Genomic DNA, 20,847 nt, shown 5'->3' on the forward strand with positions numbered 1-20,847 from the left:
GGATGGAACTGGAGAGTGTGATGCTAAGTGAAATAAGCCATACAGAGAAAGACAGATACCATATGGTTTCACTCTTATGTGGATCCTGAGAAACATAACAGAAACCCATGGGGGAGGGGAAGGAAAAAAAAAAAAAAAGAGGTTAGAGTGGGAGAGAGCCAAAGCATAAGAGACTGTTAAAAACTGAGAACAAACTGAGGGTTGATGGGGGGTGGGAGGGAGGGGTGGGTGGGTGATGGGTATTGAGGAGGGCACCTTTTGGGATGAGCACTGGGTGTTGTATGGAAACCAATTTGACAGTAAATTTCATATATTAAAAAATTAAAAAATAAATAAATAAAAATAAAATAAAATAAAATAAAATATATGAGGTGAATATTGCTAAATGTCAATATGTTTACACAGAACTTAATGTGAGTTAGGCACTAGTTCGAGTGGTTTATATATTTTAACTAATTAAAAGCCTTACAATAACCCTATACTCTACTTTTGGATGAAGCAGATTGGGTTCAGAGTCTGTGCTCTTGACCACTACAGGCTGCTACATATCCTATTTCTCCACATATTACTTCTTGGTGGTGGGTACCTGGTACCTATTGAATATCTACTGACTTGATTGAAAGTACAAAGAGCAATTGGAAGACTAAGAAATAAACCAGCACCCCATCCAAAATTAGGACTGATCTACAGCAGTGGTTGTGAGGGTGAAGAGACTGGGGCAGATTTCCGAAACAATATGTAGATGAAACCAGAAGAACTTGAGAAATAATTGAATGTTGGTGATGGAAGGAGAGGAGTTAGGGATGACTTCCAGATTTTTGCATGGTAGGTAGGCGGTTGGTTGTGCCATTCTGAGCTAAGAAATATACTAGGTTTGGGTGAGTCTGAAATGCCTGTAAGACATTTACCTGGGAATGTTGAATAGGCAGTTCTATATATTGGTTTGAATTTCAGAAAATAGATCTAAGCTTCAGATTGAATTCTGGAAGTTGTCAGTTAACAAAATCACCAGAAAAACGAGAGAGAGAGAGAGAGAGAGAGAGAGAGAGAGAGAGAGAGACAGAAAGAAAGAAAAGAAGGCTAAGGCTGGAACCTTGGGGATGATCCACATTTGAGAGCCGGTCTGAGGAAGAGAAGCCATGTAGGAAAGAGATAAAGAAGGAGAAATGAGAAAAACAGGTTGTGGAACCAAGACAGATTGTTGTCAGATAAGCTAGGGAAGGAGACAGTTTCGATAAGGAGTGTGTGGTTAATAAAATCTAAGGTGATAAAATCTAAGGAAAGATTATGTAATATAAGAACAAAAAAGTGTGCAGTAGAAATAACTCTAGAGACCAGTGATGCCTCTGATGAAAGTAGTTTGTATGTGAGTGAAGGGGACGAGAGTCACTTGAGTGACTTTGAATATAAATGGCCGTGGAGACAAAACAGATGACAATTACTGGGAACTTTTCCAAAGGCTCATATTGGAAGAAATCAAAGAGAGGCAGCAATGGTTAAAGAGGATGTAGGTTTCAAAGAGGGAGTGGCATGGGCAGGTTTCAAAGCCAGCCGGGAGAATCGGGGGGAGGGAGTTGTTGAAGATAAAGGAGAAGCCAAGCCCTTGGACTACTGGGTTATTTTCGCAATCCTACTCAAGCAATTTTGTGACTTACCGACAACCTTGACGTGGAAAGTGCAGCTGGCTTGGTTGCTGGATAGGTCAACGGCTGTATAGGTGATAGCAACATCTCCAATTGGGAAGAGGTAAGGTGGGGTGAAAGCTGGATGAACATGGATGGATACCTTGTAGAGATAAATAAATATTTTGAAAGTTAAGGTTAATACTGACAGTGTATTTACTCTTCTTATATTTAAATATTATTAGGGAAAATAAAATTTAAAATGGCACAATCAATATTTCATATATGTAGTGAAACGGAAAAAAAAAATCAGACACAGCCTTTTAGTATGTTTCTTTCCAGACTACTATTTACATAGTTTGTGCAGCTGACATACACATGGAATATTATTCTTTGTTTTTTAAACATAATATCTTAAAACACTCTTTATTCTGTTACGTAGTCTTTAGAATTCAAGATTAAATGTCTCTGTAATTTTCTATAGAATAAATATATGGTAATTTAAAAAAGTCTATTGAAGGACATTTAAATTGGTCCCAAATTTTACTATAGCAAACAATACTGGGGTGAACAGTTTTGAACAGGTAATTCTAAAATATTTTTATTATGTCTTTATAATACATTTCCAGAACAGAATTACTAACCAGAAGTCATTAACAATGTATCGATAGATAATACAAAATTCCTTTCCCAAAACACGGTAGTAATTTGCATTCCCATTTGTCAGTATTTGAGAGTCAATGTGAAAGTTCCCACTCTAAGTTCTCTGACCTATATTAAATACTATTACTTTTTGGTAACTCAAAAATATGACACCAGGTTGTTGTTTTAACTCACAGTTTCTTAATGCCTTATACCGAGATTAAAATCTCCCATGTTTGCATGATATGGAAATATGGACATATTCATTCCTTTTTTTTTTTTTTTTTAATTTTTTTCAACGTTTTTTATTTATTTTTGGGACAGAGAGAGACAGAGCATGAACGGGGGAGGGGCAGTGAGAGAGGGAGACACAGAATCGGAAACAGGCTCCGAGCCATCAGCCCAGAGCCCGACGCGGGGCTTGAACTCACAGACCGCGAGATCGTGACCTGGCTGAAGTCGGACGCTCAACCGACTGCGCCACCCAGGCGCCCCTCATTCCTTTTTTTTTTTAAGTTTATTTATTTTGAGAGATCACGACCTGAGCCAAAATGAAGAGTGGGATGCTTAACCTACTAAGACACCGAGGCACCCCTGTTCTTTTCTTTTTGAGTGATATGCTTGCCTTCTTAGTCCCTTTGAAAATTATGTTATAAGATAACATAACATGAACATGTCAGGTAATACATATTCTTCACTTTTGACACTTTCAAAGCATTTTTTTTTTCAAGTTTGTTATTTGTCTTTTAATTTAGAAAATTTTAAAAATGCAAATTTAGAAATACTTTTGTAGTCAAATACCCTGGTCTTTTCAATTGCACCGTTAAAAATATTTCAACACACAGGTGCTGCATTTAGTGTGACTTCTCATTAGATCCTGAAATGTGTCCCTGTGCTCTTCTTAGAGCTTGATGACGATCATGATGAAGGTAACAACAATGCATGCATGTTTTCATGGGTCCTTTAGTGAAAAGTAAAAACCACACATGACGGACTGATCGTTCAACACTTACATCACCTACTAGATGTCACATTTGCACTTTTAAATTCACATGTAAAAGTTACCTTGTCTTTAGTTACCTAAAATACCATAGGATCTCATTTAATGCAGACTCTAAGAAAACAAAAAAGCAAACGCATAGATACAGAGAAGAGATGGTGGTTGTCAGAGGAGGGGATGGGGGTAGGGGTGGGGGTGGTGAAATGGGCAAAGGGTTAGGGTACAAACTTCCATTTATAAAATAAATAAATCTGCTGGATGTGTGATGGGTTTTAAGGAGGGCACTTGTGCCTGGGTGGCTCAGTTGCTTAAGCATCTGACTTCAGCTCAGATCATGAACTCATGGTTCCTGAGTTCGAGCCTTGCTTCGGATGAGCTTGAGCTCTGCTTTGGGTGAGTCCTGCTTCTTTCTCTCCCTCTCTCTCTCTGCCCCTTGTAGGATTCTCTCTCTCTCTCTCTCTCTCTCTCTCTCTCTCTCCCTCTCTCTCTCTCTCCCCCCTCTCTCTGTCCTTTGCTCACTTGTGCCCTCTCTTGCACAAAAAAAAAAAAAAAGAAGGAAAGAAAAAGGAGGTCTCTTGTTATGATGAGCACTGGGTGTTGTATATAATTGATGAATCACTAAATTCTACTCCTGAAACCAATACTGCACTCAGTAAATAACATAAAGTAAACAAAAATAAAAAAAATAGGGGTGTCTGGGTGGCTCAGTTGGTTAAGCATCCGACTCGACTTCAGCTCACAATGTGTGGGTTCGAGCCCTGCATCAGGCTCTGTGCTGACAGTGCAGAGCCTGCTTGGGATTCTCTGTCTCCCTCTCTCTCTGCCTCTCTCAAAAATAAATAAATAAACATTTAGAAAAAATAAAACATTAAAAAAATACCCTCCCCCCACACACAAAAAAGCTGGTTTTACACAACACACACACACATACACACACACTCTCTCTCAATCAATTAATCAATCCTGAGAATGTAACCCATAGTTAATTTTTTTAAGTTACCTTGATTATAAGTATATTTAACACAACTATCAGAACAGTTTTGTGTGTGTGTTGTGGGCCCCACCCCAGTATATCCTGTCTGCCATGATTTGTACATATTTATATGCAGCTGTGAAAACAATGTACCATAAAAGTATCTTCACGTATGTGAATACTAACAGTACAGGTTCAAGGGGAGTTAAATCATAAATTAGTTTCTTTTCCAACATCTGATGGATAATTATCTCAAGCTACTGTATATATAATATTAAAATATTGTATTCTGAATAAAATACTGTGTTAGAAAATGCTGAATTAAAAACACTGAAATCTCCTTCAGCTTGGCCAATATGCAGTCGTTTGGGGCTCATATTTTAAAAGATATGTTCATAAATAGGAATTAAGATCGCTTCCATATCTTCTTTTTCTTAAAAGATCACTGGAGCCTAGTAAGAGGCAAAGAATTTTTAGTCAAGTAATCTTAGTGGATATACAATACAAGTCCACGGAATAAAAGTTTCCGTTTTAGAGATTTTTTTCTGATTTCTCGCTAAAAATTCAAGGTGAATCATTCTTTTATCCAATGAGGTGTTAATATTTATGAGTAGAGTTTATACAGAAAGTACTATCATGAGGGTATTAGTAAATCTTCAATATCGCACATATTTGCAGCGCATTCAGAATCCACTTGAAAAGGATGCAAATATTTGCACAAACCTTACCTTTTCCCCAGAGTTGTCGTTAGCTGTGGGGATTTGCCAAGTGATATTGGCGGAGTCTTGCTGTTCCTGGGTCTTCGCCTCTATGTCCTTGGGACAGCTGATCTGAGGGGCCTCCACATCTGACTCAGAAAATGCACAAATCGATATACAGATTGACATGTAATTCTAAGTCATTTAGGAAAGAGGCAAAAATATATGAATACTCTGTGACTCATGTTTTTGTTTATTTATTTTGAGAGAGGAGAGAACACCAGTGGGGATGGGGCAAAGAGAGAGAGAGGGCGAGAGAAACCCAAGCAGGCTCCGTACGGTCAGCATAGAATAGCCCCAGTTGTCTAGCCCCAATTTGGGGCTAGATCGCATGACCCATGCGATCATGACCTTAGCCAAAACCAAGAGTCAGTGGCTCAAGTGACTGAGCCCTCCAGGCACTCGTGACTCATTTTTTACACCGCAATTCCAGATTAATTTGGAATGTACAACTGCCTTCAGCATGGCTTATGAGGCCCTTCCTGAAGTGGAACCTGCTGACCTCTTAGCTTCATCTCTTACGGTTCCCCTACTGGAACTCACTCTCCAAGCTGGATAGTCTCATTCCCATGGAAACCCCGTGGTCTTTCCTGCACCGGAGCCTTTGCCCATGTTCTTCTCTGTGCCTGAGTCAGTGCCCTCTTCCTGTTTTACTTAGATAACTCCTATTTGTCTTTTAGCTCACAGATTAGACACAATCTCCTCAGGAAATGCTCCCTCCAAAGGGGCCCCCACAGCCTTCTGTCCTTCCTGACCAGACAACTTGCCATCAGGAAACTGAGTTTCTCCTCCAACAGAATTCAAATTCTTTGAAGGCTAGGGTATCTCTTGTCCCATTGTGTTACATAGTGCCTGGTACACCCTAGAAGCCTGAAAGATACTTTTTGAATGAAATAAAGAAACAATCAAAAAAACCTGGGGCGCCTGGGTGGCTCATTCGGTTAAACGCCCACTGTGGCTCAGGTCACGATCTTGCGGTTTGTGAGTGCGAGCCCTGTGTTGGACTCTGTGCTAACAGCCCAGAGCCTGCTTCTGATTCTATGTCTCCCTCTCTGCCCCTTCCCTGCTTGCATTCTATCTGTCTGTCTGTCTGTCTCTGTCTCTCTCTCTCTCTTTCAAATATAAATAAATATTTTAAAAATTAACAAAAAAGAAACAAACAAAAACTAAATGTTGACTGTGGCAGGAAAGAACCACACTTGAAAACAAGGCTGTCAAGTAGAATTAATTAGCGGTGCTAACATGAACTGTCAAAACAAGAAATTAAAGCCAATGTATTTTTTGCAGTGTGAAACTCTATGTTACAAATACTGAATTAGAGCTGGTAACATAAACATAATCCACATCAGTCACTGTAGAGCTAAATTCTGAATATACAATATAAAAAATCCCTTATTTTATGTTATGTTAAATTAGGTCTTCTGTAAGTTGCAGGTGAATATATCCGAGTTGATACAATCTGTGTCTCTTCTTGTTTCTTTGAAACTTCATACAATTTATATTTTCTTTTTTTCCTAGAGGGAGCTTATCCTTGGACACTTTTTCCCCACAAATATGCATTAACATATTGACTCTGAAAATCTAAAAGAGTAGCTGACTTTTATTCATACTTGACTAATACTTTAACTGGATTTGGGATTGAAAGTTTATATCCATTTTCTTTCTGTATTCTTTGGACATTGTTGTATTGCCTTCTGGCATTTATAGCTGGAAATGAGAAGTATAATGTAAGTCTGGTTCTTGTTTCTTCTGTGCAATTTCTCTTTCCTCTCTGGAAACTCATTTAAGACTTTCTCGCTTGTTTTTGTGCCAATACCATACTGTCTTGATAATTACAGCTTTGTAGCAGAGGCTAAAGTCTGGGATTGTGATGCCTCCCGCTTTGGTCTTCTTCACTACCACTTTGGCTATTCGGGGTCTTTTGTGGTTCCATACAAATTTTAGGATTGCTTGTTCTAGCTTCGAGAAGAATGCTGGTGCAATTTTGATTGGGATTACATTGAATGTGTAGATTGCTTTGGGTAGTATTGACATTTTAACAATATTTATTCTTCCAATCCATGAGCATGGAATGTTTTCCATTTCTTTATATCTTCTTCAATTTCCCTCATAAGCTTTCTATAGTTTTCAGCATACAGATCTTTTACATCTTTGGTTAGATTTATTCCTAGGTATTTTATGCTTCTTGGTGCAATTGTGAATGGGATCAGTTTCTTTATTTGTCTTTCTGTTGCTTCATTATTAGTGTATAAGAATGCAACTGATTTCTGCACATTGATTTTGTATCCTGCGACTTTGCTGAATTCATGTATCAGTTCTAGCAGACTTTTGGTGGAGTCTATCGGATTTTCCATGTATAATATCATGTCATCTGCAAAAAGTGAAAGCTTGACTTCATCTTTGCCAATTTGGATGCCTTTGATTTCCTTTTGTTGTCTCATTGCTGATGCTAGCACTTCCAACACCATGTTAAACAACAGCGGTGAGAGTGGACATCCCTGTCGTGTTCCTGATCTCAGGGGGAAAGCTCTCCGTTTTTCCCCATTGAGGATGATATTAGCTGTGGGCTTTTCATAAATGGCTTTTATGATGTTTAAGTATGTTCCTTCTATCTTGACTTTCTCGAGGGTTTTTATTAAGAAAGGATGCTGAATTTTGTCAAATGCTTTTTCTGCATTGACTGACAGGATCATATGGTTCTTATCTTTTCTTTTATTAATGTGATGTATCACATTGATTGGTTTGCGAGTATTGAACCAGCTGTGCAGCCCAGGAATGAATCCCACTTGATCATGGTGAATAATTCTCTTTATATGCTGTTGAATTCAATTTGCTAGTATCTTATTAAGAATTTTTGCATCCATATTTATCAGGGATATTGGCCTATAGTTCTCTTTTTTTTGCTGGGTCTCTGTCTGGTTTAGGAATCAAAGTAATGCTGGCTTCATAGAATGAGTCTGGAAGTTTTCCTTCCCTTTCTATTTTTTGGAACAGCTTGAGAAAGATAGGTATTACCTCTGCTTTAAATGTCTGGCAGAATTTCCCAGGGAAGCCACTGGTCCTGGACTCTTATTTGTTGGGAGATGTTTGATAACTGATTCAATTTCTTCACCAGTTATGGGTCTGTTCAAATTTTCTATTTCTTCCCATTTGAGTTTTGGAAGTGTGTGGGTGTTTAGAAATTTGTCCATTTCTTCCAGGTTGTCCAGTTTGTTGGCATATAATTTTTCATAGTATTCCCTGATAATTGCTTATATTTATGAGAGATTGGTTGTAATAATTCCATTTTCATTCATGATTTTATCTATTTGGGTCCAATGGAATAGAACAGAGACTCCAAATTGGACCCACAAATGTATGGCCAACTAATCTTTGACAAACCAGGAAAGAATATCCAATGGAAAAAAGACAGTCTCTTTAACAAATGCTGCTGGGAGAGCTGGACAGTAAGAATGAAGGACAGAAGAATGGAAACTAGACCACTTTCTTACACCATTCACAAAAATAAACTCAAAATGGATGAAGGACCTGAATGTGAGACAGGAAGCCATCAAAACCCTAGAGGAGAAAGCAGGGAAAAACCTCTCTGACCTCAGCCGCAGCATTTTCTTACTTGACACATGTCCAAAGGCAAGGGAATTAAAAGCAAAAATGAACTACTGGGACCTCCTCAAGATAAAAACCTTCTGCACTGTAAAGGAAACAATCAATAAAACGAAAAGGCAACCAACGGAATGGGAAAAGATATTTGCAAATGACATATCAGACAAAGGGCTGGTATCCAAAATCTATAAAGAACTCACCAAACTCCACACACAAAAAACAAATAATCCAGTGAAGAAATGGGAAGAAGACATGAATAGACACTTCTCTAAAGAAGACATCCAGATGGCCAACAGGCACATGAAAAGATGCTCAATGTCACTCTTCGTCAGGGAAATACAAATCAAAACCACACTGAGATATCACCTCACGCCAGTCACAGTGGCTAAAATGAACAAATCAGGAGACTATAGATGCTGGAAAGGATGTGGAGAAACAGAAACCCTCTTGCACTGTTGGTGAGAATGCAAACTTGTAGAGCCACTCTGGAAAACAATGTGGAGGTTCCTCAAAAAATTAAAAATATATCTACCTTATGACCCTGCAATAGCACCTCTAGGAATTTACCCAAGGGATACAGGAGTACTGATGCATAGGGGCACTTGTACCCCAACGTTTACAGCAGCACTCTCAACAATAGCCAAATTATGGAAAAAGCCTAAATGTCCATCAACTGACAAACGGATAAAGAAGATGTGGTTTATATACACAATGGAATACTATGCGCAATGAAAAGGAATGAAATCTGGCCATTTGTAGCAACATGGATGGAACTGGACAGTGTTATGCTAAGTGAAATAAGTCAGGCATAGAAAGACAGGTACCATATTTTTTTACTCATATGTGGATCCTGAGAAACTTAACAGAAGACCACGGGGGGAGGAGAAGGGGGGAAAAGTTATATAGAGAGAAGGAGGCAAATCATAAGAGACTCTTAAATACTGAGAACAAAGTGAGGGTTGATAGGGGGTGAGGGGGAGGGGAAAGTGGGTGATGGGCATTGAGGAGGGCACCTGCTGGGATGAGCTCTCGGTGTTGTATGGAAACCAATTTGACAATAAATTATACATATATACATATATATATCTACTTTATATGTATATTATATCTATACATATGTATGTATATATGTGTGTCCATATATATATATATATATATATATATGTGCATATATATATATATATATATATAAAACTTTCTTGTTAAACTCTGGAACTCAGAAATTTCACCAGTAGTGAAAATATCCTGCCGTCCTGGGCTATGATTGATCTCAAGTTTAGCCCAGAGAAACTTCCTTCTGCTGGTAGGAAAGTTTTTCTCCTCTATCTACTCCTCTTGCTGCTTCTGGAACTCGTTAGTAAATGGATACTGGGTTTTTAAAAATCTATCACTGGTATCTCTTCACTTCCATCTTTTTAGTTTGATCCATTGGGATATTCAAGTTCACTGTGTATTATTTCTCCGTTCTGAGGGAACTCTCAGTTTGGTTCTTCAAATCGCTAATACTGTTTTCGACAATATCCACTCCACTTTATTTATCCTTCTCTTAGAGATATTTATGATGCTTTTACTTCTAAGAACTCTTTCTTGTTTTTAAAACCCCCTTTTATGTAGCAGGCTATGCTTGCTGCCAGTCAGATGGCAATATTCTATGAAAGTAACGGGATGCTCATGTCTCTTTAATTTTTTATTTTTTTTTTAACTCATGCCTCTTTAAACTGATTTAGTCCTGCATTATATGGGCCATTAAAATTCCTCAAAGATCTCCATCTCCTGGTGGAAAACTTACCTGATTTCCAGCTTGAAAATTATCCTTATTTTTCTATTTCTTCTGTCATTGCCTGGCAAATTATAATCGGATTCTGTAAATCCATCATTTTGAAACAGAAACCCTCATAGATCGTATTAGGATAATACCCACCACTGTATCATGGGTTTGCAGCAAAAGCTGCAACGAGGCACAGCCCCACACTATACCAGTATATCGTTATATAGGAATCTGGTTTTCAGCCCGATGGATGTAGGGGACCCACCTTTACAAACAGCTGTCTGAACTCTGGCACTCCACTTTCCAGAGGTGGTACATCTCACTTCTTCTCTGACGCCTGATAAGATGAATCCTCTGCGGCAACTCAGTTGACAAATCGTCCCAGGTCTGGCAGGCTGCTTGCCACAGCTGGCCGGGAAGATGATGACACCTTTGGGCTTCTGAAACGTGGGGCAGTGGCGCTCTATTGTAGGGAAGTGAAAGAGTGTTACTTGCATTTCCACAAATTTCAAGAAAAATACAATTGTGCTGCCTTGGAACTGATGTAAGTCACTAAACGGTATCTGTTGATGACACTGAACCTATGATAGATTATAAACAACGCTGAGCTGTTCTCTCTCTGGTTATCTCATGTTATTTTGCCAGTGCATCAACACCTTGAAAAACGTCTTATATTTTAATTAATGCCAACTGTGACTGTTATCACTTTCAGTTTGTGGAACATTTAAGGTTCTGAAGTATGAAAGAGTAAACAGAGTTCCGCGTTCATGGATTAAGCAAAATATTCAGCAGTCTCCATTTTATGAGTTTTTATTGGTTCCATCTTTATTTAAGTGGGCACATTGTGAGAAAAGTTTTTATTCCCTCCCTCAAATCACTGTGTCATAATCGGGGCCCTGACCCTTAATGTTATCTTTGGAATCAATGAAGAATAACAAATGAAGGGGGCAGAAGGCAAACAAAATGGAAAGCCAAGACTAAGACCTAATGTAGGGTGTGTGTGTGTGTGTGTGTGTGTGTGTGTGTGTGTGTGTCTGCCCATATGCACATTTATTTGTTGTAGGAATGATTCTCCCGGCAGCAGTGCTAACATCTTTAGTTTGCATCTCCCATGTAATAATCGCTAACACGTATGTACTATGTGCTGGTCATTGTTCTAAGTGCTTTACAAGCATCGACTCATTCAATCCTATGCACTGAGGGGTATTGTTAACCATTCCCATTTACAAACAAGAGTCCCAAGGCACAACTATGGGAAAGTTACCCACAATCTACATTCTTGAGGTCACCCCGCAGCTAAGTGGCAGACTCTCTGTGCCCCTAAACACTTCACCACCAGGCCTCCTCCCTGAAATTTCTTTTAACCGTCTGTGCCGGCAAATGCAATTGTTCCTGAGAAATTGGTTTCTTTCTTTTATTTTCGCCCAGTATGTGCCGAATGACTGCCCAGCCTTGCTGTTCGGCTGTGATGAAGAGCAAAACACAGAGCCAAATTTGCGGTTCAAATGTAATGACTACGTGGGGCTCAATATCCCTTATTTATGGATGGCTCTTCATAAATTAAGAAAATTATTCTGTTGGCTGTGATAATTGTTGAAGATTTTGTTCCCTATTAATATTCTCTTTTTTATTGTTTGCTTATGGTATTTGGGGTAAACATGTCTTTAATTATTTATATAGTCTAATCTGCTGATTTTATGTCTGCTGCTTTTATACTTAAGTCCTGAAATTGGCTAACGCTCACCTATTTTAACTATACTGTCTTCTAATTTTTAACGGTTTTATTTTTTTCTTTATATTTTAATATCTATGAAGAATTAATGTCAGTGTCTGGTATGAATTAAAGACATACGAGAAATTCATTTTGTTTCATTTGTTTTTCCCAAAGAGCCAGCCAATTTTTCTATATTATAAATTGAATAAATCTTTTCTTCGCAACTGACCTGTGATGCTTCCTTAGTGATACATGAAACTCGTAAGTTTCAGGATCTATTCAATCATCTTGATCTATATTTCAATCTTATTTTCGTGATTCTTGCCTACATATTCTTCCAGATAAGCTCTAGAATCACTTCCTAATTCCAAAAGAGGGTCAAAAAGAAAAGCTTTGTTGGGATATTAAATGAGATTGCCTTTTACCTATACATATATTTAGAGAGAACTTTCATTTTGATACAATTTTATTAAAATATTAAGGTATGTTTTTTGCCTCTCAGTAACATTTTGTAGTTTGTGTGACACAGGTTCCATGCACTGCTGTTTAAGATTATTCTTACATATTTTATATTTTCCACAAATCTTTTGAATGTGATTTTTCACTATATATTCTGCTTATCACTGTATACGGAAAAGTTCTTTATTTGGTATTCTTATGACTTTAGTGAACTCTCAACTCTCTTAGTAGATTCATTCAATTTTAAGGCATGTAATCTACAAATGATGATGGTTTTAAATCCCCAAAACTCTAATCTTAACATTTATTACAAGTGCTCCAGCTTTGAGAACAATACTAAACAATGGATGATTCTGAGCCAGCACCCTTTTCTCTTCCCAGATTTAATAAGACTGCCTATATTGTTCCATAAGTGGCTGTGGGTTTAAGGACATCTTTTTTATTATGTCAGTTATCAACAAGAGTTCCTCAGAATTGTATTGAAAAGCTGATTTAAACGATGATGAATGGCATTTTTATCTTCTACCAAGCAGCCATATGAATTTTTCCTATTTGTTATGGTGAAGTAATTTATTATGTTGATAGATTATATCTTATTTTAAGCCCTTCTGCATTCCTGGGATAAACCCTACTTGTTTGACAGGCTATTCTTTCAGATATGGACTGGTAGCATATTTGCTGTCACAGTTTATTATCTGTTTTTTGGTAATAGCTATCGGGTTGCCAACAAAATAACATTATTTTATTTGTTAATATAACCTGTTTAGCTTCCCATTACTTGGGCCAAATTATACAGTACAGAGTTACTGTTTCTGAAAAGTCTGGAAGAGTTTCATTGGTCCCTCAGTCATTTTTGGAGAATTAAAACTCTGATAACATTTTCCACTTATGACTAATTATACACTTGCATTTCTACTTTTTCTTGATTCATTTAAAAACTTTCATTTTCATAGAAAATCATACATAAAATATCAATGATTTTTATTTTATGTGCACATATTTGTGTATGATGTTTTATTATTCTTTGAAAAACCTCTGGCCTCTTATATTCTTTGTTAGAGCTTCTTAGAATAATTTTACTTTTGCATTTTTCTTACTTATACTTTAAAAATCCATTATTTTATTCAAAGATTTCCCTCTTACTCACTCTATGGCATCCCATCTCCCTTTATGGCTCATTTTCCTTTACTTAAACATTAGTATGTATTTCTTTCAACTTCCATTGCAATCTTTCTTTTCCTAACTTTTGAATTTAATGTTTAATTGTTTCCACTTCCCTGATTAACAATGAAAGGATTTATAACTATAAAATTACATCAGTGTGTAATTTAGCCCATATCTCGTAACTCTGGTTTTAGAAATTTCTCATTTTTTATTTTCTAAAAATTGTATTTTTAAATTTCTCCTTTATCCATTTAATTCACTTCCTTTATGACTCTTGGTATTGGAGTCTACACACTTTTGTGTTTTTGTCTAGTTTCATACTTTAGAAAATGTTAAGGACAATCATTAATAACATTGACGTGGTTGCGTGTGTTTCAAGTAACCTTTCTTTTTCACTGTTTGCCTTTTAGTGATGTAAAGAATTCATTTGAAGAGTTACTGTTTAATATTTAAATCTTTATGTATTTAAATATTTATGTATTCAAATCTATTCTTTTGTCCTTTTATTCTTAGGAAATTCTTCTCCATTAAAAATTCAGATTGTCTTGGGGCGCCTGGGTGGCTCGGTCGGTTAAGCGTCCGACTTCAGCTCAGGTCAGGATCTCATGGTCCGTGAGTTCAAGCCCTGCATCGGGCTCTGTGCTGACAGCTCAGAGCCTGGAGCCTGTTTCAGATTCTGTGTCTCCCTCTCTCTCTGCCCCTCCCCTGTTCATGCTCTGTCTCTCTGTCTCAAAAATAAATAAACGTTAAAAAAAAAATTAAAAAAAAAATTCAGATTGTCTTTTATTCTTAGAAAGTTCTCCTTCATAAAAATCTGTACCTTTTCTTACATTTCACCCCTTAACTTGCCCAATTGAACTAATTAACTTAATTTAGTGATTTTTTTTGTGGGTGTGTAGTGAGAGTCAAGACTAATTTTTAGATAAACTTTTTCCCCATTGATTTCTGAAGTTTCCTTTACCAAGTGCTATATTCTATAGCACTTGTTTGTTTGTTTCTGTACCATATTTAGTCGTGTGTAGCTCCATTGTTCTGTGCATCCTTGTACCATTAATGTGCTATTTTAATTACTGTAGGTGTACAATCTGTTTTTATGATGGTGAGAATAAGTTCTCCCTCATTTTACCTCATGTTCAAAATTTGTGTTTTGTACCTGTCTATTCTTCAACACACATCCTATTCATTTATATCAATTTTTTAAAAATCAGAATTATCATAGTAATTACGGTTGTTGTCAGAATTTGGAGGCTACAGTGAGTGGTTCTCCAATAAACTGTAAAAAGGGATGCAATCTCCCTTCGATGGTTACATAAATCACCAAGATTTGCATATGCTTTAAATCATTACAGGGGCGCCTGGGTGGCTCCATCGGTTAAGTGTCCGACTTCGGATCAGGTCATGATCTCACTGCCCGTGGGTTCGAGCCCCGCGTCGGGCTCTGTGCTGACCACTCAGAGCCTGGAGCCTGTTTCAGATTCTGTGTCTCCCTCTCTCTCTGACCCTCCCTTGTTCATGCTCTGTCTCTCTCTGTCTCAAAAATAAATAAATGTTGAAAAAAAAATTTAAATCATTACAGAAATGCACACAACGGTTTTTTAAAAGAACTGAGAATAGGAAAACCTTATTAGATGCATTATTTTTTTTTAAAGTTTTATTTTATTTACTTTTGAGAGAGAGAGAGAGCACACAAGTCAGGGAGGGGCAGAGAGAGAGAGGGAGAGACAGAATCCCAGGCAGGCTCTGTGCTGTCAGTGCAGAGCCCAACTCTGAGCTTGACCTCACCAACCCTAAGATCATAACCTAAGCGGAAATGCAGAGTCTGATGCTTAAGTGACTGAGCCACCCAGGCACCCCAGTATTACTATTTCTAAAAAAAGATTGGGTCCCTCAGAAGAGGAGTTGATCAGCCATGGAAGCAGGGTAAGAGGTGATTCTTGGGAGTAAACATTAGTACTTACATAGAAACTCTAGTGTAAGGAGACAACATCCCAGCTAAAGAAGTTCATTGACATTTATTGTGCCATCGTAAAGGCACCTTTCTATGATGGAAGATCCATCATTTTTACCTCATTTAATTCTGTGGAATATCTGAAGGGCTATCTCCCTTTGTCTGGGTTTCATACAAACTAAGTGTATTCTTGACTGGGGTGTCCTTGCAGCTTCTGTCTACAGGGAAATACAACGTATTCCAGGCCTAAGTTTTACAATATCCATAATAGTAGGCATCTCATTGCTAATGAATTGAATTTTTGCTTAATAGTGAATTTCATTTGTCCATCCAGGAGAGATTAATCTCTTCTCAGTTTGATAATATCAGTTTTTCTTAGCTTAAACAGTGAGGGTCAACTTTTGGACTGTTAAATGAATCCCCCCATACTCTGTAAGCTCAACAACCTTCCTGGTGATACCTTCATCAACCATGGATCCAGTACTAGATTATACTAGAACAAACCTGTAAATCAATTTGGATCTGTACCTAGTTTTCCCATCTTGGGTCCTGGCATATTTCAATTTATTCCTTATATATAGTTCTTCTTTTTCCTTTTTTGGAAGTTGCTTATTTAATTATCTACCTGCCAAGCTCTGTATACTACATCTGACATTTTATAAGGATCCTCATCATCATCATCATTATCGTTATCATTTGTATTTACGGTGTATAAGGAGCAGCAAACTGGAAAGATTCCTGAATTTATTCATTCTGGACCTGATTTCAGTAGTGAGATGTCACAACTCTTCGAGAAGGACAAGGCAAAAAAAATCTTCTGATGAAATAGAATATTATGGTCTATCCTAAGGTTCACTGGTTCATAATTTTGTCCTTTTATCAACAAGGTAAAAGTAACTTCTGTTTAACAAAGCAAGGGAATCACACAGAATTTGGTCTTTAAAAAATCCATCCAAATTGGCCCCAGTTAAAAAAAACATCATCACCATTTCAAGCTGTAAACTTCAGTGACTCGGATAATGGGATTCTGGTGTCTTTTTATCAGTGGAGAGGAATAAAACTGCACATTCGTTTATTTATCTGTATCCCTGTGTCTCCACACCATCTGTATACATGGATGTGAATTTATATTCATAATGAATCAACTTCACAGAAGTTCTAGGCCTTCACAGAAGAAAGGAGAAATCAGAGAGCAAGAGAAATAAATCACCAAACGCACCATGCCTTCCATGACTTACCCACACACCGAGGTTCTAGACCATCCCACTGGGTGTTAGCTTGACAAGTAAGCTTAGCACTTCCTTCTAGTCTGTACCCTTCATCACAGGTAACCAAACACACTGTCTTGTAGGACATTTCCTTGGTAGAACAGCTGATGCGGCCATGTTTGGGTTGGCGAAGATGGGGGCATGTTCGTACTATATAAAATGAAAAACATTGGGTCACATTTTACTAAATAAAGACAAAAATAGGAAGTTTAACAATGCCTACACATTGCAAGCAAGAAAATAACTTTTCTTAAAATGGCAAATAGTAAATAGTACATCATTATGTTTTGAGTTAGTATGGGACAACTGAAGGCATGTGTTTCATCAAATGCATTGCCCTACTAAGATCCTGGCACTCAACCTCCTGCCCATAAGTGGGAAACTTAACCTGTCTAAGGAGTCTGGTCCTAGATGGACGATGATACCTGTAGATTGGAGGTGGCTGACAAAGGGAGGGATCTTCAACCTTCAGCTGGGCCTCTGCTGAGCTTTTCCAGGCTACATTCCAACAAAAAGAGGACATCTTTTCCAGGACAGGGATTCAGGTTCACGATTAACTCAATTCTCAGATCTCATGGGTACATCCTGGGCTTTTAATGACCCCAGCCTCTGTAATCTTCAATTTCAGTATCCTACTCCTTGACTGTAACTCTGCTCCTTTTGGCTTTTTCACTCCTTTCTTCCAAGACACTTGCTGCAAACTCTACTTCATGATGCTAATCTTGACTTACACGCTAACGTTGTTTTGTTTGTGTGTTTTGCTGCTTTGGCAAAGAGTGCCAGTTGTGCACCCGATAACATTCTTCCCAGTTCTATTCAGCACCAAATATGCACAGTTAGAAGGTAACAACTGCCCACCTCCATCACAATGATTGACAGCCAATGAAATATAAGCTGCAGTTGTGCGGGATGTCTGGAAAAGCTTTTTAATGGTGACCCTTTCAATTGAGAGAGTACTTTTTGCCTTCCCCTCTTCCTCCTTTGTTGTCCTGAAATACGGACATGAGGGATGGTACCCCAGCATATTATCGTCTAAGTACGAGATACTACTGTAGAATAACTATCAAGTACTAAGAGGGTACAGCAAAAAAAATTAAAGAAGCCTGGGTCTCTGATGATAATGGAGCTATCATACCAGCTTCTCGTCTTCTTTTAGATGAGAGAAAAGTAAACTCTTAATTGCTTTAAGACATTGTTATTTGGGTCTTGGAAATAGCAGCAGCTGTACACAATTCCTAATTTCCTGTGCCCAGCATCCATTCACTCCTTTGCTACTCTCCTAGGGAAAGGTTTCTCCCCTCTTTCAGCTCATGGGATTTGTGTGTGCTCCAGCCCTGCTCAGAGGTAGAGCATGTGACTTAGGATCACATTTCCCTGGGCTCAGAAGTGAGCAGGTACAACTGGTGACATGATCCTTTTTTCTACCAACTTCAAAACCACCCTGAGAGAGTAGCCAAGGGGTATTTACTAACCCCTCAATGCTGGAAATGCCCCTGTGCCTCAGTCAGCCTCAACACCACCAGCAGAAGTCCCACGGGGTGTCCAGAGACATATGCCTTTTCCTAGTACTGCAAATTCTAACTTGATGGCTTCAACACTACATCAGAGAAGCTACGAGAGAGTACTCATGCTGATTCTGCCTCTACAGGTCCCCAAATGGAATCTGTGCTCTGAGCTCTCCTGGCAAGATTTTCCTCCCTGCCCAGCCCACCAAAATCCCATAATGTGTTTTACGGTCTCTCTCAATTAATCCCATGATGCCCTATATTTCTGTTTCTGACAATCTCATAGGAAGCCCAAGGCTCCAAAGTTATCCCTCATCTATCAGGGTCACCCTCATATACGTCTAATCCAAATCTAACTCACAAACTCTGGCACCTGCCCTCTGGAATACACAATCAGTCTTCAATAAATCCCCTCATAACCTAAACTTCACTTGTGAACTTTTCTCTCACTTTCTTATCTTAATCAGAATCCAATCGTCTCTTATAGACAAGGCCTGGAGAAAAAGATGTCCTCTTTGTTCCTTGTGCCTTCCCAGATTATTCTCTCTTCCTCCTCCCTTCTCTGTAAAACCTTTTAGCTCCCACGAAGTGTCAAAGTATCATATTAAATATTCAACATCTTTCTCCCCCCAACTGTCTGCTGACCTCCAGGCCACTTCTCATTCTTTGAAGATTTTATTCTATATCTCTCTCTATCTGTCTCTGTCTCTCTCTCTCAGACACACACACACACACACACACAACACACACACACACACACACACACACACACACATTGATGATTTCATTGTCTGTGTAGATGATCATTCCAGTATTGTGGGGTCATATTCTTCACCTCCTTTCCTGCAATAACCAAATCCTTCACCTATTTCATTGCCTTATCCTCTAGACCTTGCCATCACCAAGCTAACATCCCACCCTCTGACAACAACCTCCTGTCTTCTTGGATCACTCGCTGAAGGGCTTCAACTCCATCAGTTTCTGTACCCTACTGGGCTCTCCAATATGTTGTGTGTTCTGTAGATAAAATCATCTCTAAAGAATTTATACTCTCTCTACTTCTTTTTCTCCAGTTCTAGCTTAAACCCACTCCCTTCAGATTTCCAATCAGGGGAAGGAGGGCAAGGGAAAAGGAGAAAGGAAATGGGAGAATAAGAAGAGAAAAGACAGGGAAGAGAAGGGGAGGAGAAGGTAGGTATAAGAGAAGGAGGGGAGGAGAGAAAAGGGAAAGGGGATATGAAGGACAGTGTAGAAGAGGGAGAGGAAGCTGAAAAAAAGGGAGGAGAAGGTAAGGTAGGAAGAAGGGAAAGGGGAAGAAAGAGGGAGCGGGGAGGCTGCCCAGCCCCGTGGAAATTTGTCCTGTCAGACAGCATGTACATCCCTGTCATAAACAGAAATACAGAGAGGAAAAGAGGGTGCGTTTCTGTTAGATATGTCAAAGGATGGTCACATAAACTCATGTGCTCACAGATAAAATCCTACAAGCATCAGGAATAGCACAAAAAAATAACCCCTACAGAAGAACAAAGTTCTACTATCAACAATAGCACTTCTGCAACACTAAAGGCCCGAAGACAACATAGCAATCTCTAAATATTTTTGAACAGAATCATTTGGGACTCAGAATGCTTTGGAGGACTCTGGGTAGGATGCATTTTTCTTTCTTCCACATTTCTGTATTTGCCAGTTTTTCATATCAAGCATATACTTATGATGAAAGCTTAACTTTATAATAATAGGAAATGAAGTTGGGGCAAAACATTCAGTGCATATTCAACTGAAGTCTCCGCTTGGCAGGATCTATTCTGAAGGAACCCATTCAAATGATATTAGTCGGCAGAGCATAAAATTGGGTGCATTAAATATATATTTAGGATTGATCATTCTTAGAGAAAAGACAAAAATCAAATGAGAAGCTAAACCATAAGCCTTTGCCTTTCAATCCCTGAGATGGCTTGGATCGAAATCAACTACTAGTAACAAATGAGTAGACACATTTTGCCTTCCACATCTTGATTTTTATTGAGTGTGCCCATCACGTAAGTAGAATCATTGCTGAGTGCATCAAGGGCATAGAAATATTTTGCCTTCCACAGTTTGGTTTTTACTCAGTGTGACCACCATACGTAACACAATGCCAAGTGCCACGTGGAATTAAAAGGTAAGATAAATCCCTGTGATCAAAATGTATAAAATCTGGAAAGCCATATTTTAAACAACTGCTTTTAGATTTAAAACACTGATGAAATCACTCCAGCTTTCCCACTCAAAATGAAATGGATTCGCAACATCTCTCAAGAGCACTGATAGTAAATTAGAGTTGGTGTTTCATACACATACAAATTATATTGCTTCTCAAATGTTGCTTTCAATAAACTTTGATTGCTCCTCTGAGAAAACAAAGCATATGCAAGGATTCCTAG

At 38.3% G+C, this 20,847-nt stretch overlaps 1 protein-coding gene across 1 annotated transcript in view; it reads right to left on the reverse strand.

Annotated features, from left to right (window-relative positions):
* Positions 1-370: 370 nt before the first annotated feature.
* The window catches only part of SVEP1 (sushi, von Willebrand factor type A, EGF and pentraxin domain containing 1), an 86,889-nt gene continuing 66,412 nt past the window's right edge, over positions 371-20,847 (reverse strand). Inside the window, exons 6-9 of the mRNA XM_049636202.1 lie at positions 16,890-17,069; positions 10,632-10,829; positions 4,966-5,084; positions 371-1,785 (exon numbers count right to left, since the gene is read on the reverse strand). Coding sequence (XP_049492159.1) covers positions 1,609-1,785; positions 4,966-5,084; positions 10,632-10,829; positions 16,890-17,069 — 674 coding nt within the window. The 3' untranslated portion in view covers positions 371-1,608. The remainder of the gene's footprint in view (positions 1,786-4,965; positions 5,085-10,631; positions 10,830-16,889; positions 17,070-20,847) is intronic.

Source organism: Panthera uncia, chromosome D4 (assembly GCF_023721935.1).
Source record: "Panthera uncia isolate 11264 chromosome D4, Puncia_PCG_1.0, whole genome shotgun sequence".
Classification (NCBI taxonomy): Eukaryota; Metazoa; Chordata; class Mammalia; order Carnivora; family Felidae; genus Panthera; species Panthera uncia.